Source organism: Benincasa hispida, chromosome 2 (genome assembly GCF_027475165.1).
Source record: "Benincasa hispida cultivar pf3 chromosome 2, pf3_genome.v1.1, whole genome shotgun sequence".
In the NCBI taxonomy this organism is placed as follows: domain Eukaryota; kingdom Viridiplantae; phylum Streptophyta; class Magnoliopsida; order Cucurbitales; family Cucurbitaceae; genus Benincasa; species Benincasa hispida.
Window position 1 is genome coordinate 58,408,474 of NC_143479.1, and position 17,474 is coordinate 58,425,947.

Genomic DNA, 17,474 nt, shown 5'->3' on the forward strand with positions numbered 1-17,474 from the left:
TATTCTCTATTTTCGCATGATCGTGATGGAGAAAACATCAAAACTATATCTTCTATTTCTATTTCTCTTATCCATAGTCACATTGTCATATTGTCGTGGTATGTATCTAAGAATATCACTTTTTCTATATGTATCTACGTATGTATGTATGATATTTTGTTAATTTTAAAAAGGAAAATATATGATGTTTTGTTTCTGTATGTACAGTATTGCTACATGTTGTTCCACAATCTGACGTTGGCGGCCCACAAATGGTTATCCCACCTCCTCCACCACACATTCGTCCACAATCTGATTTTGGCAGCCCTCAAATGGTCATTTCATCCCCTCCACAACACATTCATCTTGAATTGGATGTTGGCGGCCCTCAGATGGTGATTCCATCACCTCCTCCACACGTACATCCTCAATCAGATGTAGGTGGTCCTCAAATGGTCATCCCACCTCCTCCTCCACATGTTTGTCTACAATCTGATGTCGGCGGCCCTCAAATGGTCATCCTACCTCCTCCGCCGCATGTTCGTCCAGAGTTTGATGTTGGCGGCCCCCAAATGGTCATCCCATCTCCTTCGTCGCACGTTCGTCCACATTCAGACATCGGTGGCCCTCAAATGGTCATCCCACCTCCTCCGCCGCACATTCTTCCCCAATCAGACGTTGGCGGCCCTCAAATGGTCATTCCACCACCTCCACCGCATGTTCGTCCAAAATCAGATGTCGGTGGCCCCCAAATGGTCATCCCAACTCCTCTGCCACACGCTCGTCCTGAATTAGATATTGGCAGTTCTCAGATGGTCATCCCACCTCCTTCGTCGCATGTTCGCCTACAGTCAGACATCGGTGGTCCTCAAATGGTCATCCCACCTCCTCCTTCGCATGTTCGCCCACAATCAGATGTTGGTGGCCCTCAAATGGTCATCCCACCTCCTCCACCACATGTTCATCCACAGTCTGATGTCGGCGGGCCCCAAATAATCATCCCATCTCCTCCGTTGCATGTTCGCCCACATTCAGATGTTAGTGTCCCCCAAATGGTTATCCCACCACCTCCGCCGCATGTTCACCCACATTCAGATGTTGGTGGACCTCAAATGGTCATTCCACCACCTCCACCGCATGTTCATCCACAGTCAGACGTTGGCGGTCCCCAAATGGTCATCCCACCTCCTCCACCGCACTTTCATCAACAAACAGATGCTGGTGGTCCTCAGATGGCCATCCCACTACCATCACCTCATGTTCGTCCTCAATCAGATGTTGGCGGCCCTCAAATGGTCATTCCACCACCTCCACCGCACATTCGTCCCCAATCGGATGTCGGTGGCCCCCAAATGGTTATTCCACCACCTCCTCCTCCACACATTTCACTCACAAACTAATGTTTAGTGACATTGTAACGATAATCTCCTACCTCCTCTAAAGCAACTTTGATTACATGGGGTTCGACCTCAACCTTTGAATAATTGTGGTTCATTTCTTGTCACCTCCTTGGAGATATTGAGCAGAAAAAGCTAGTAATAATACTTCGCAGTTTTTTTCCTAAATTTTATTTTATTTATGAAACAATTTTTCTTTGATAATAAATAATATTTGCTTTTTAAAAATACTATTATTTATTGTTTTGTATTCAAGCATTATCTTTTCCTACCGAAATGAGCATAGTATAGTTGGCATAGTACTTGAATCAATCTCGAAGTTAAAAGTTTGATTCTCTCACGTAGATATTGTAAAATATATATATATATATAGTCTTTTCTATCACACAATTTCAAAATTATTTAATTTTTAAAACAAAAAATGCTAAAAAAAGAGAATGTAATTTTAATGACCACAATGATGACAATTATAAACAAATTTAATACATTATGATCAACCAATAGGAAAAATAGTTAAAAAAAAACACTAAATAATTTTCAGAGATAACGTATACTTTTCAATATTTCATATAAAGGGACGTAAAACAATATCGTAATTAATAAGATATCACCAAATTTTAATGCATTCATATTTATTTGTTTATCTTTGATTAATCACTTATATTTTATCGGTAAGAATACTATTCGATAGCCTTAATATCATATTACTATTTGATTAATCATTTATAGACCATTATTACTCTTTGTTACTGATAACATCAGTGATAGACTTCTTGATTTTATTTTTATCATTGATAGATAGTGGTAGATGTTGAAAAATTTAAAAATATACATCAACCTTGCACATTAAATTCGAAATTAAAATGAAATAATAAAAGATAAAAATGCATAGATTATCGCTAGTTTATTCATTAGTGTATATATATATATATAATGCTATTTCAACCATCTTAACTACTATCATTTAATACTTCAAGTAACAATTAAAAGTATATCCACAATAAATATGGTAGAATAAAGAATTCTAACTAATTAGTGTTAGAATTTCATCACCTTAAAATTAAAAATATGCATGAACTCAACGTTAAGTTGAAAATTAAAATAAAATAATAAAAGAAAAAAAATGCATTGGCTGAACCAAATTAATATGGCATCCAAGCTGCCACTGAAACAATGCTGTTTCATCATTTAGAAGGAATCACAATATAATTGTAACTGAATTTAACTACTAAATTTTTATATTTAACAAAGAAACAATACACATTTGTTTAAACCATAAATTTGCCCCTCTGTGCACATAGGAATATATATAACCTATAATTTGATTTTTTTTAAATAGAAAAACTTATAATTTTATAGAATTAATGCAAGCAAAGTCATACAACATTTATTCCATTATTTTTAAAAAAAATGACAGAAAAATAGTAGTCTTTGTTCAAAAAAGAAAAAAAGGAGGAAAAAAAAAGGCAAGAGGGTGAAAGTAAATGGAGGGGATTATTTCATTTATTTTTAAATATATCTAAACCTTTGAATAAATTACTTTAATGGCTTAAAATTTCGATATTGGCCGAGATATTAAAGTCTCAATTTTACGAAACTGTTGATTTAATATTGATGTTGACAAATATTTTTGAAAAAGTATAAAAATAAAATAATTAAAAAAAGATATTTAAGTTGGTAAAATAAACATTTTAATCTTTTTATACAAATTAAAATATTTATTTTTATACTATATTCATATTAGTGATATTTTGATACTTATTTTTTTTTAATGTTTTTATGATTAAAATAAATTATTCACCTCTCATGTCGATATTGATAAATATAAAAATATCGATAAAAATGTAGACATGTCAGTAATAATTTAATACAAATATTAAAACCATACCAAATTGCTTATGTATTAAGAATTCAATAAACAACTCATTACAAAAGTTATAGAAAAAGAACAATGAACCAATATTTATTAGAAATAAGGGCTAACACTGAATAATATCTGTATAATAAATGTAAATAGAATAGAATTAATCTCATTTTTTAAAAAATAACAGAATTAGTTTTCAAAAAGGTTCGGTGTTCCTTTTTGCAAATTCATTGCATTTGTGTTATGCATTGAAACACAAAATTTATTACTTTCAAAATCTCAATTTCTTAAACACTTTGTAAATATTGCAAAATTTTGTATTGATCATTAATTATTTATTATTATGAATTTGATCGTAAATCATAAATAATATTTGAAAATTAAAGTTTTTTTTTTTATAAATTTGTTTTGGATTCAACAATGAGTGAAGATTTAATCGTTTGATCTCTTAGTCGATAATACGTACTTTATACTAGTCGACATTTATATTGATAAAATTATCGTAATAGTTACTTGGTGATAATTTTTTAAAGTTTTCTTAAATAATTATTATTTTTAGTATAAATAAGGGATGAAGATTCAACTATAGATTTAGTGATCGCTAACTCTTCTTGAGACATTTGTTAAAGATTTATGGTTATTAAGAGCATATTTTTTTTTTTTTTTAACAGATAAAACTATTTTCATTGATACTAATTTAATTTCTCTGACAGTATTGGATGTTTTTAGATGAAAGTTAACATATATTGTTGAGCTTTACTAATTAAAATTGACACATAAAACTTATTAGGTAAAACTATTTTTCTTTCCCAAAGCAATTTTATTTAATTACCAATTATTATTAAACTTCCTTTTAACAAATTATTATTGAACTTCATTTCTTGTTTTGGCCAACACAATCATCTATATAAAGCCACTCTTCCTCGAACCATTTCTACAAGGAAGTTTAATCTTCTATTCTCTATTTTCGTGTGATCATGATGGAGAAAACATCAAGAATATATCTTCTCTTTCTATTTCTCTTATCCATAATCACATTATCATATTGTCGTGGTATGTATCTAAGAATATCACTCTTCCTATATGTATCTACGTATGTTTGTATGATATTTTGTTAATTTCAAAAAAGAAAATATATGATCTTTTATTTGTGTATGTACAGTATTGCTTCATGTTGGTCCACAATCAGACGTTGGCGGCCCACAAATGGTTATCTCACCTCCTCCACCATACATTCGTCCACAATTTGATTTTGGCAACCCTCAAATGGTCATTTCACCCCTTCCACCACACATTAATCTTAAATCGGACGTTAGCGGCCCTCAAATGAAGATCCCACCACCTCTGCCACACGTAGATCCTCAATCAGATGTAGGTGGTCCTCAAATGATCATCCCACCTCCTCCGCCACATGTTCGCCCACAGTCTGATGTCGGTGGCCCTCAAATGGTCATCCCACCTCCCCTACCGCATGTTCGTCCACAGTTTGATGTCGGCGACCCCTAAATGGTAATCTCATCTTCTCTGCCGCACGTTCATCCACATTCAGACGTTGGTGGCCCTCAAATGGTCATCCCACCTCCTCCGCCACACATTCGCCTCCAATCAGATCTTGCCGGCCCTCAAATGGTCATCCCACCATCACCACCGCACATTCGTCGGCGGCCCTCAAATGGTCATTCCACCACCTCCACCGCACGTTCGTCCACAATCAGACATCGGGGGCCCTCAAATGGTCATCCCACCACCTCCACCACACACTCGTCCTGAATTAGATGTTAGCAGTTCTCAGATGGTCATCCCACCTCCTCCGGTGCATGTTCGTCCACAGTCAGATATCAGTGGTTCTCAAATAGTCATCCCACCTCCTCCTTCACATGTTCGCCCACAGTCAGACGTTGGTGGCCCTCAAATGGTCATCCCACCTCCTCCGCCACATGTTCGTCCATAGTCTAATGTCGGCGGTCCTCAAGTGGTCATCCCATCTCCTCCGCTGCACATTCCTCCACTTTCAGACATCGGTGGCCCTCAAATGGTCATCCCACCTCCTCTTCCATACATTCGTCCACAATCAGACATTGGCGGCCCTCAAATGGTCATCCCACCATCTCCACCACACATTCATCTACAATTAGACGTCGGTGGCCCTCAAATGGTCATCCCACCACCTCCATCGCACGTTCGTCCACAATCAGACGTCGGGGGCCCCCAAATGGTCATCCCACCATATTCGCCGCACGTTCGTCCACAATTATATGTTGGCAGTTCTCAAATGGTCATCCCACCTCCTCCAGTGCATGTTCGCCTACAATCAGACATCGGTGGCCCTCAAATGGTCATTCCACCTCCTCCGTCGCATGTTCGCCCACAGTCAGACGTTGGTGGCCCTCAAATGGTCATCCCATCTCCTCCACCACATGTTCATCTACAGTCTGATGTTGGCGGCCCCCAAATGGTCATCACATCTCCTCCGCCGCATGTTCGCCCACATTCAGATATCAGTGGCCCCCAAATGGTCATCCCACCCCCTACACCACATGTTCACACACATTCAGACGTTGGTGGGCCTCAAATGGTCATTCTACCACCTCCATCGCATGTTCATCCACAGTCAGATGTTATTGGTCCCCAAATGGTCATCCCACCTCATCCGCCACACGTTCATCCACAAACAGATGTTGGTGGTCCTCAGATAGCCATCCCACTACCACTACTTCACGTTCGTCCTCAATCGGATGTTGGCGGCCCTCAGATGGTCATTCCACCACCTCTACCGCACATTCGTCCCCAATCGAATGTTGGCGGCCCTCAGATGGTCATTCCACCACCTCCACCGCACATTCGTCCCCAATCGGATGTTGGCGGCCCTCAGATGGTTATTCCACCACCTCCACTGCACATTCGTCCCCAATCGGATGTTGGTGGCCCTCAAATGGTCATCCCGCCACCTCCTCCGCATGTTCGCCCTCAATCGGATGTCGGTGGCCCCCAAATGGTTATTCCACCACCTCCTCCGTGCTAATGTTTAGTGACATTGTAACGATAATCTCCTACCTCCTCTAAAGCAACTTTGATTACATGGAGTTCGACCTCAACCTTTGAATAATTGTGGTTCATTTCTTCTCAGCTCCTTGGAGATATCGAGCAGAAAAAACTAATAATAATACTTCACAGTTTTTTTCTAAATTTTATTCTATTTAAGAAACAAATTTCCTTTGATGATAAATAATATTTGTTTTTAAAAAATACTACTTTTTGTTGTTTTTTATTCAAGCATTATCTTTTTCTACCAAAATGAACATAGTATAGTTGGTATAGTACTTGTATCAATCTCGAAGTAAAAGGTTCGATTCTCTCACCTAGATATTATAAAAAAAAAAAAAAAAAAAAAATTGTAATGTCTTCTCTGCCCACACAATTTCAAAATTATTTATTTTTAAAACAAAAAATGTTAATGAAAGAGAATGTAATTTTAATGACAACGATGATGAAAATTATAAACAAATTTAATATATTATGATCAACCAATAAGAAAAATACTTAAATTTAATATAAATGTAATGTCTTCCTGATTCTATGATTGACAAATAGTGATAGATGCTGAAAATTTAAAAATATACATGAACCATTGCACATTAAGTTGGAAATTAAAATAAAATATAAAAGATAAAAATGCATAGATTATCAGTAATATATATATATATATATATATATATATATATATATATATATATATATATATATATATACATCTCGTTCCTTCATCTATCTTAATTAATATCATTTAATACTTCAAGTAACAATTAAAAGTATATCCGACAATAAAAAATAGTAGAATAAAGAATTCTAACTATATTAGTGATAGAATTTTATCACTTTAAAACTAAAAATACGTGAGAGCCGTTCAACGATAAGTTGAAAATTAAAATAAAATAATAAAAGAAAAAAAGAAAAAAATGCATTGGCTAAAACTTGAACCTATGGTCCTGCTTTAGGTACCAAATTAATATGACATCCAAGTTGCCGCTGAAGCAATGATGTTTAATCATTTAAAAAGAATCACAATATAATTGTAACTAAATTTAATGATGTTTAATCATTTAAAAAGAATCACAATATAATTGTTACTAAATTTAACTACAAAATTTTTATATTTAACAAAGAAACAATACACATTTATTTAACCATAAATTAGCCCCTGTATGCACAAAGTTATATATGTAACCTATAATTTGATTTTTTTTAAATAGAAAAAATTATAATTTTACAGAACTAATCCAAGCAAAGTCATACAACATTTATTCTATTGTTTCAAAAAAAAAATGACAGAAAAATAGTAGTCTTTATTCAAAAAAGAAATTAAAAAAAAAAAAAGGCCAACGGGGTGAAAGTAAATGAAAGGGATTATTTCACTTTTTGAAAAAAAAAATATTTAAACCTGTGAATAAATTATTTAAATGGCTTAAAACGTTGATATTGATCAAGATATTAAAGTCTCAATTTTTCGAAAAGGTTGATTTGATGTTGATGTTGACAAATATTTCTACAAAAAATTTAAAAATAAAATAATTAAAAAAAGATATTTAAGTTGGTAAATAAATAGTTTACTCTTTCTATACAAATTAAAATATTTTTTTATACTATATTCATATTAATGACATTTTGATACTTTTTTTTAATGTTTCTAGGATTAAAATAAGTGATTTACCTCTCTTGTTGATATTGATAAATATAAAAATATCAATAAAAATACAGACATATCGATAATAATTTAATACAAATTATTAGAACCATACCAAATTGCTTATGTATTAGGAATTCAATAAATAACTCATTACAAAAGTTATAGAAAAAGAACAATGAACCAATATTTATTAGAAATATGGGCTAACATTGAATAATATCTGTATACTAAATATAAATAGAATAGAATTAATCTCATTTAAAAAAAAAAAAACATAATTAATTTCTGAAAAGGTTCGGTGTCTCATTTCTGCAAATTCATTGCATTTGTGTTGTGCATTGAAACACAAAATTTATCAAAATCTCAAGTTTTTAAATACTTTGTAAATATTGTAAAATTTTGTATTGATCATTAATTATTTATTATTTTGAATTTGATCGTAAATCATAATAATATTTAAAATTAAAGTTTTTTTTATTTTTTATTTTTGGATTCAACAATATGTGAAGATTTAATCATGTGATCTCTTAGTCGATATTACGTACTTTATATCAGTCGAGTTATGTTTATATTGACGAAATATATCGTAATAGTTACTTGGTGATATTTTTGAAGTTTTTTTAGATAATCATTTTTTAGTACAAATAGGGGATGGAGATTCAACTATAAACTAATCATTAATACTTCTTGAGACATTTGTTAAAGATTTATGATTATTATGAAAATATTTTTTTTTCACGGATAAAATTATTTTCATTGATGCTAATTTAATTTCTCAAAAAATATTGGAGGTCTTTAGATGAAAGTTAACATATATCGTTGAGTTTTACTCATTAAAATTGATACATAAAACTGATTAGGTAAAACTATTTTTCTTTCCCAAAGCAATTTTATTTAATTACCAATTATTATTAAACTTCCTTTTAACAAGTTATTATTAAACTTCATTTCTTGTTTTGGTCAACAAAATCATCTATATAAAGCCACCCTTCCTCGAACCATTTTCTACAAAGAAGTTTAATATTCTATTCTCTATTTTCGTGTGATCATGATGGAGAAAACATCAAGAATATATCTTCTCTTTCTATTTCTCTTATCCATAGTCACATTGTCATATTGTCGTGGTATGTATCTAAGAATATCACTCTTTCTATATGTATTTATGTATGTATGTATGATATTTTGTTAATTTCAAAAAAGAAAATATATGATGTTTTGTTTCTGTATGTACAGTATTGCTATATGTTGGTCCACAATCTGACTTTGGCGGCCTACAAGTGGTTATTCCACCTCCTCCACCGTACATTCGTCAACAATCTGATTTTGGTGGCCCTCAAATGGTCATTTCACCCCCTCCACCACACACTCATCTTGAATCGGACGTTGGCGGCCCTCAAATGATGATCCCACCACCTCTGCCACACGTAGATCCTCAATCAGATGTAGGTGGTCCTCAAATGGTCATCCCACCTCCTCCACCACATGTTCATCCACAATCTGATGCCGGTGGCCCTCAAATGGTCATCCCACCTCCTCTGCCACATGTTCGTCCACAGTCTGATGTCGGCGGCCCTCAAATGGTCATCCCATCTCCTCCACCACACATTCATCCACTTTCAGACATCGGTGGCCCTCAAATGGTCATCCCACCTCCTCCACCGCACATTCGTCTACAATCAGACATTGGCGGCCCTCAAATGGTCATCCCACCATCTCCACCGCACATTCATCTACAATCAGATGTCGGCGGCCCTCAAATGGTCATCCCACCATCTCCACCGCACGTTCGTCCACAATCAGACGTCGGGGGTCCCCAAATGGTCATCCCACCACCTCCACTGCACGTTCGTCCACAATTATATGTTGGCAGTTCTCAAAGGGTCATCCCACCTCCTCCATCACATGTTCGTCTACAATCAGACATCGGTGGCCCTCAAATGGTTATCCCACCTCCTCCGCCGCATGTTTACCCACAATCAGACGTTGGTGGCCCTCAAATGGTCATCCCACCTCCTCCACCATATGTTCGCCCACAGTTTGATGTCGGCGGCCCCCAAATGGGCATCCCATCTCCTCCGCTGCATGTTCGCCCACATTCAGATGTCAGTGGCCTCCAAATGGTCATCCCACCCCCTCCACCGTGTGTTCACACACATTCAGATGTTGGTGGGCCTCAAATGGTCATTCCACCACCTCCACCGCATGTTCAACCACAGTCGGACATTGGTGGTCCCCAAATGGTCATCCCACCTCCTCCGCTGCACGTTCATCCACAAACAGATGTTGGTGGTCCTCAGATGGCCATCCCACTACCACTACCTCACGCTCGTCCTCAATCGGATGTTGGCGGCCCTCAGATGGTCATTCCACCACCTCCACCACATATTCATCCCCAATCGGATGTTGGTGGCCCTCAAATGGTCATCCTGCCACCTCCTTCGCATGTTCGCCCTCAATCGGATGTCGGTGGCCCCCAAATGGTTATTCCACCACCTCCTCCACACATTTCACTCACAAACTAATGTTTAGTAACATTGTAACGATAATCTCTTACCTCCTCTAAAGCAACTTTGATTACATGGAGTTTGACCTCAACCTTTGAATAATTGTGGTTCATTTCTTGTCACCTCCTTGGAGATATTGAGCAGAAAAAGCTAATAATAATACTTCACAATTTTTTTTCTAAATTTTATTCTATTTAAGAAACAAATTTCCTTTGATGATAAATAATATTTATTTTTAAAAAATAGTACTATTTGTTGTTTTTATTCAAGCATTATCTTTTCCTACCGAAATGAGTATAGCATAGTTGGTATAGTACTTATATCAATCTCGAAGTCAAAAGTTCGATTCTCTTACCTAGATATTGTTAAAAAAAAAAAAAAAAATGTAATGCCTTTTCTACCCATACAATTTCAAAATTATTTATTTTTTAAAACAAAAAATGCTAAAGAAAGAGAATGTAATTTTAATGACAACAATGATGACAATTATAAACAAATTTAACATATTATGATCAACCAATAGTAAAAATAGTTATAAAAAAAAAAACACTATATAACTTTAAGAAACAACGCATACTTTTCAATAATTAGTATAAAGGCATGTAAAAACAATATCATAATTAATAAGATATCACCAAATTGTAATGCATTCATATTTATTTGTTTATCTTTGATTAATCACTATATTTTATCGGTTAGAATGCTATTTGACAACCTTAATATTATAATACTATTTGATTAATCACTTATAGACTATTATCTGTATTTATCATTGGTAAAATCAGTGATAGACTTCCTGATTTTATTTCTATCATTGATAGATAGTGATAGATGTTGAAAAATTTAAAAATATACATGAACAATTATACATTAAGTTGGAAATTAAAATAAAACAATAAAAGATAAAAATGCATAGGTTATAAAAAATGCATAGGTTATCACTAGTTTATTCATCAGTGATTATTTCAACTAGCTTAACTACTATCATTTAATACTTCAAGTAACAATTAAAAGTATATCCAACAATAAAAATGGTAGAATAAAGAATTCTGATTGTATCAATTAGTGGTAGAATTTTATCACTTAAAAACTAAAAAAAGCCATTCAACGTTAAGTTGAAAATTAAAATAAAATAATAAAAGAAAAAACTACATTGGCTAGAACTTCAACCAATGGCCCTGCTGTAGGAACCAAATTAATTTGACATCCAAGCTGCCACTAAAGCAATAATGTTTAATCATTTAAAAAGAATCACAATATAATTGTAACTAAATTTAACTACAAAATTTTTATATTTAACAAAGAAACAGTATACATTTATTTAAACCATAAATTTGCCCCTGTATGCACATAGATATATATGTAACCTATAATTTGATTTTTTTTAAATAGAAAAACTTATAATTTTATAGAATTAATACAAGCAAAGTCATACAACATTTATTCCATTGTTTAAAAAAAAGGACAAAAAATAGTTGTCTTTATTCAAAAAAGAACAAAAAGAAAAAATGAAAAAGAAAAGGCCAACAAGGTGAAAGTAAATAGAGGGGATTATTTCACTTTTGAAAAAAAAAAAAAATTAAAACCTTTGAATAAATTACTTAAATGGCTTAAAATGTCTAATATTGTCCAAGATATTAAAGTCTCAATTTTAAGAAAGGTTGATTTGATGTTGATGTTGACAAATATTTCTAAAAAAATATAATAATTAAATAATTAAAAAAGATATTTAAGTTGGTAAATAAACATTTTACTCTTTCAATAAAAATTTAAATGTTTATTTTTATCCTATATTCATATTAATGACATTTTGATACTTTTATATATATATATCTATATATATATATATATTACGTTTTTATGATTAAAATAAGTGATTCACCTCTCATGTCAATATCGATAAAAAGGTAGACATGTTGATAGTAATTTGATACAAATATTAGAACCATACCAAATTGCTTATATATTAGGAATTCAATAAACAACGCATTACAAAAGTTATAGAAAAAGAATAATAATATTTGTATTAAATGGTGGTCCTCAAATGGTCATCCCACCTCATTCGCCACATGTTCATCCACAGTTCAATGTCGGCGTCCCTCAAATGGTCATCCCACTTCTTCCGCTGATTGTTCGTCCACAGTTTGATGTCGGCGGCCCCCAAATGGTCATCCCATCTCCTCTACCACACGTTCGTCCACATTCAGACATTGGGGGCCCTCAAATGGTTATCCCACCTCCTCCGCCGCATATTCATCCTCAATAAAATGTTGGTGGCCCTCAAATGGTCATCCCACTATCTCCACCGCACGTTCGTCCACAATCAGATGTCGGGGGGCCTCAAATGGTCATCCCACCACCTCCGCCACATGTTCATCCACAATCCGATGTTGGCAGTCCCCAAATGGTCATCCCACCTTCTCCGTTGCATGTTCGCCCATAGTTAGACATCAGTGGTCTTTAAATGACCATCCCACCTCCTCTGCCGCATGTTCGTCCACAGTCTGATGTCGACGACCCTCAAATGGTCATCCCACCTCCTCCGCTGCATGTTCGCCTATCTTCAGACGTCGGTGGCCCTCAAATTGTTATCCCACCTCCTCTACCGTATGTTCGTCCACAGTCAGATGTTGGTGACTCCTGAATGGTCATCTCACCTCCTCCGTCGCATGTTCGCCCACATTTAGACGTTTGACCCTCGAATATGAAGGAACTCTTATTCAAGAGTACCTACGAGCGGAAACGGATCTTTCCAATTCATTGTGACAGAATTTCTACATATACATTCAAATATACATATATGCATTGTAAAGCTAAATTACTAGCTTGCATGAAGGAGCAATAAACAAGAGACCGAGACATTATACTAGTTGAAGACTTTTCCTTTACAGAAAATCTCGCTTTCACTGGAATGACAAACTATTGTTTAGCAAATCCCAATCGTCGACCTTGAACAGCCTCCACATGAATAGAAGGAAACGAGGATGACACCACCATTCAGAACCTTCGGTATTCTCAGAGTGGGAATCTAAAGAGTGGACTTTGTTCGAATTTGGTAGAGAGGAGGAGGTAAAGAGATCGTATACAACGATAAAGCAAATGGGAGAAAGACCCGTCTATTGTATAGACAAAATGCTTGATCGTTTAGGTGAAGTATACAATCATGTAAGAAAAGGTGGCAATTGTCTAAACGATCACGTAGGAAAAGCTAAGTGGTCATCTATACGATCGTTTAGTAAAGCTCGGGCGCTAAATGATCGCTTAGAAAAAGCTAAGCGATCATTTAGTAAATAGCACGCATGGGTGTAAGCGTTAAGCGATCGTTCATCACTATCATATAGGTAAGCGATCATTTAGCACTATCGTATAGCTTTGATTTTACTAAGCGATGACACACTTCAACACTATATCCCACATCCAATGCCTAATACACCGTGAGCTATTTAAGCGTCTTAAAGCGATTCTTCAACTTACTCATCCGTTATGAAAACAGAAGAGACGTCGACCTATTATCCCTTAACCGTCCAATTAATAAACAATGAATACATCACATTATATTCATAACCTATGGATTAATATCATATATTAACCATAGTATTTATCTTCCACTAGATATAAATCATATTTATATCCAATTTCCTCCAAATTAATGTATCTCAGACATAAAGTTAATTATATCATATATAATTAACTAGTTCAATTATATCATATATAGTCGAACTCCCTCTTGTCAATTTGAACATTTCAAACTGACCCAAAAACTGATTCTCAACTTGTATCCAAGCTACTAAGGGGACCTTATGAAGGAACTCTTGAACAAGAGTATCCATGAGCGAGTTCGGATCTTTTCGATTTCATTGTGACCGAATTACCACACATACATTCTAACAAATAGATATGAATTGTAACACTAATTATAGGCATGCTTTAACAATTAAAATACAACAGATTGAGTCGCCTAACTTAATCCAGCGGAAGCGAATTCCTCTACACTTCTTATCACCCAACAATCAGTCGCCTAACAACACCACGATCGTCTACACGAACGACAACGCATAAACAATCAGCAACTGGGGATGACACCACCACTCGAAGCCCTCGGTATTCTCGGAGTGAGAATCCAAATGGTGGACTTTGATGGAATTGGTAGATGGAGGAGAAAAAAATGATCGTGTAGAACGAACAAGCAAGTGGGAGATAGTAGAAGACTATCGTATAGTCGGGTGCTTGTCGTTTAGGAAAAGGTACACGATCGTGTAGGTTTTACTAAGCGATAGTCTAGTAAATAGTAAGCGATCGTTTAGGTTTGCTCGATGCACTAAGCGATCATTTAGAAATCGCATGCGATCGTTTAGTGCGCAGGTGTGCGATCATTTAGGACAATGGGTACTATCGTGTAGGCTCTCAACGTTAAGCGATCGTGAAGTTTTCACACCATGAGCAAATTTTTCGAACTCTTTACAAAATGAAAACAATTTTCATTTTATTCTTCAGTTACAAGAACCGAAATTAATCTTCCCACTTTTACACGATTCAGGAGAAATTCTCGATTAACTATCTCATAACCGCCTATTTAAATAAATAATGAATATAATCATATTATATTCTTAACCTATAGTTTGATATCACATATCTACTATAGTAACTTCTCCTCTACTTGATATAAATCATATTTATATCCAATTTCCTCCAAAATAATGTATCTCATACATTTAGTCAATTATATCATATATAATTAACGAGTTCAATTATATCATATATAATTGAACTCCCTCTTGCCAATTTGAACATTTCAAACTGACCCAAAAACTGATTCTCAACTTTATCCAAGCTACCAAGGAGACCTTATGGACGTGTGACTCGAAGCTCCAATGGTATGTGAATAGCTGACTAAACTCTTTAACCATGAGATCCACCATCCGTTAACTGCCAGACATTCCACTAAAGACCAACAACTGAGCTCTTCTTACCACATATATATTTCTGTGTCCATCGGATATAACCAATCATGAGTACGATGACCCTTCACAGATGCTCGTAAGTATAATTAGGCCAACTTACCGTTTTGCCCCTGTAGTTACATCTCACTCCTTAAGTACCACTGATTTCTCTAATGAATAATACAACATGGTCCAACTATGTGTGAACACCTCTCGGGCCAAGAGAAGGTGTGTGGTGCCACATCTTTCAAGCCCTAGAATCAGCCCTTAAGGAAGCTATCTATCTACTTGCCCCTGCTTTGGGGAAAGAGTGAATTCCATCTTGTGTAGTTGAGTTCCCAGTTCCCAAATCAGATGAACCCCAAAGTGGTAGGTTTGAGTCGGTGAACTGGCCACTCGCACCCATAAAAATTAAAGGACCACCCTCAATGGCAAGAGTTCCTAACTCACTCAGGATTGAGGTCATGTTACCTATAGTCATTCTAGTGAAGTGAAGTCTCTGTCATGAATGGTATTATATAACGAGACATTAACACTTCGTAGTCAGGTCTTATACAAACTCTTTGTATAGGATGCCCCCGCTCACATGTCCCCTACACGAATGATCAGGATCAGACCATTTGTGAAAAGTCACAACACTTATGACTATTCCACAAAGCGAGTCGCATCCGTAGCGTTATCAGGATAATGTTTCCCTCCTATATCCATATACTACAGACTATTTTGGTTATCATTTAAGACATGATCCACTTGTATGTCACCACATACATGCTTAAGTTACATCTAGATAACTAGGGATTTTAGGTTTATTGGTTTGTAGTAAAGCAAATAAAGCAATTAACTGAGCAAAAACAAGAAGTGAAGTAAAATATCATATATTATACATCACAAGCGTTCGTACAAACTGTTTACAAACTACAGGACACGAGACTTTAGGGCATCAACCTCAACACCTTATAGACCTATGGCTCGAAGCTCCAACGGTACGTAAATAACTGGCTAAACTCTTTAGCCACGATATCCACCATCCATTAACTGTCAGATATTCCACTAAAGATCGACAGTTGAACTATTCTTACCATAGATATATTTCTATGTCCATTGGATATAATCAATCATCAGTACGATGACCCTTCACAGATGCTCGTAAGTACAGCTGGGCCAATTTATTGTTTTTCTCCTGTAGTTACATCTTATTTCTTAAGTACCACTGATTCCTCTAATGAACAATACAACATAGTCCTACTATGTGCGAACACATCTTGGGCCATGAGAAAGTGTGTGACGCCACATCGTTCAAGCCCCAGGATCAGCCCTTAAGAGAGAAATCTATGTTTTTACCCTTGCTTCGGGGAAGGAGTGAACTCCATCTTATGAAACTGAGTTCCCAGCTCTCAAATCAGACGAAACCTCAAAGTGGTAAGTTTGAGTCGGCGCTCTGGCCACTCGCACCCATGCAAATCAAAGGACCAGCCTCAATGACAGGAGTTCCCAACTCACTTAGGATTGAAGTCATGTTACCTATGGTCATCCTAGTGAAGTGAAGTATCTGTCATGAATGGAGTTATATGACGAGACGTTAATGACAAGACGTTAACACTTCGTGGTCAGGTCTTATACAAACTCTTTGCATAGGACGCCCCGGTCGCATGTCCCCTACACGAATGATCAAGATCAGACCATCTGTGATAAGTCATAATACTTGTAACTATTCCACAAAGTGGACTGCGTCCATAACATTACCAGAATAAGGTTTCCCTCATATATCCATATATTACAGACCATTTTAATTGTCACTTAAGACATGATCCACTTGTATGTCACTACATACATGCTTAAGTTATATAAAGACAACCAGGGATATTAAGTTTATTGGTTTATGGTAAAATAAAAATATTTATGCAAAGTTAAGAAATGAAGTAAATATCATATATATTATACATCACAAGCGTTCGTACAAATTTGTTTACAAACTACAAGACACGAGACTTTAGGGCACAAACCCCAATAATCTCCCACTTGTCCTAAAGCGAAGTGGGGAATACAAAAACAAGTACAAAACAATAAACTAGGGCATAAAAACCCAATACAATAAAATCTCCCACT

General features: G+C 35.3%; 2 protein-coding genes and 2 pseudogenes across 2 annotated transcripts; all 4 read left to right on the forward strand.

The window, feature by feature from the left end:
* LOC120072140 (uncharacterized) lies at positions 1-1,485 on the forward strand. Its single transcript, XM_039024553.2, has 2 exons — positions 1-98; positions 208-1,485. The coding sequence occupies exons 1-2, from the start codon at positions 17-19 to the stop codon at positions 1,377-1,379; spliced, it is 1,254 nt and encodes a 417-aa protein (XP_038880481.2). The 5' UTR covers positions 1-16; the 3' UTR covers positions 1,380-1,485.
* Positions 1,486-4,217: 2,732 nt separating this feature from the next.
* LOC150038036 (uncharacterized) lies at positions 4,218-6,269 on the forward strand (annotated as a pseudogene).
* Positions 6,270-8,949: 2,680 nt separating this feature from the next.
* On the forward strand, positions 8,950-10,546 carry LOC120072141 (uncharacterized). Its single transcript, XM_090311298.1, has 2 exons — positions 8,950-9,048; positions 9,158-10,546. The coding sequence occupies exons 1-2, from the start codon at positions 8,973-8,975 to the stop codon at positions 10,444-10,446; spliced, it is 1,365 nt and encodes a 454-aa protein (XP_090167424.1). The 5' UTR covers positions 8,950-8,972; the 3' UTR covers positions 10,447-10,546.
* Positions 10,547-12,315: 1,769 nt separating this feature from the next.
* LOC150038037 (uncharacterized) lies at positions 12,316-13,115 on the forward strand (annotated as a pseudogene).
* The last annotated feature ends 4,359 nt before the right edge of the window (positions 13,116-17,474 follow it).

What these genes read in the sequence shown, in the direction of transcription:
- LOC120072141 (XM_090311298.1), top strand. Translation starts at nt 8,973, where the DNA reads ATGATGGAGAAAACATCAAGAATATATCTTCTCTTTCTATTTCTCTTA. An exon ending in CACATTGTCATATTGTCGTG is followed by an intron (nt 9,049 to 9,157) that starts GTATGTATCTAA and finishes CTGTATGTACAG; the next exon opens with TATTGCTATATGTTGGTCCA.
- LOC120072140 (XM_039024553.2), top strand. Translation starts at nt 17, where the DNA reads ATGATCGTGATGGAGAAAACATCAAAACTATATCTTCTATTTCTATTT. An exon ending in CACATTGTCATATTGTCGTG is followed by an intron (nt 99 to 207) that starts GTATGTATCTAA and finishes CTGTATGTACAG; the next exon opens with TATTGCTACATGTTGTTCCA.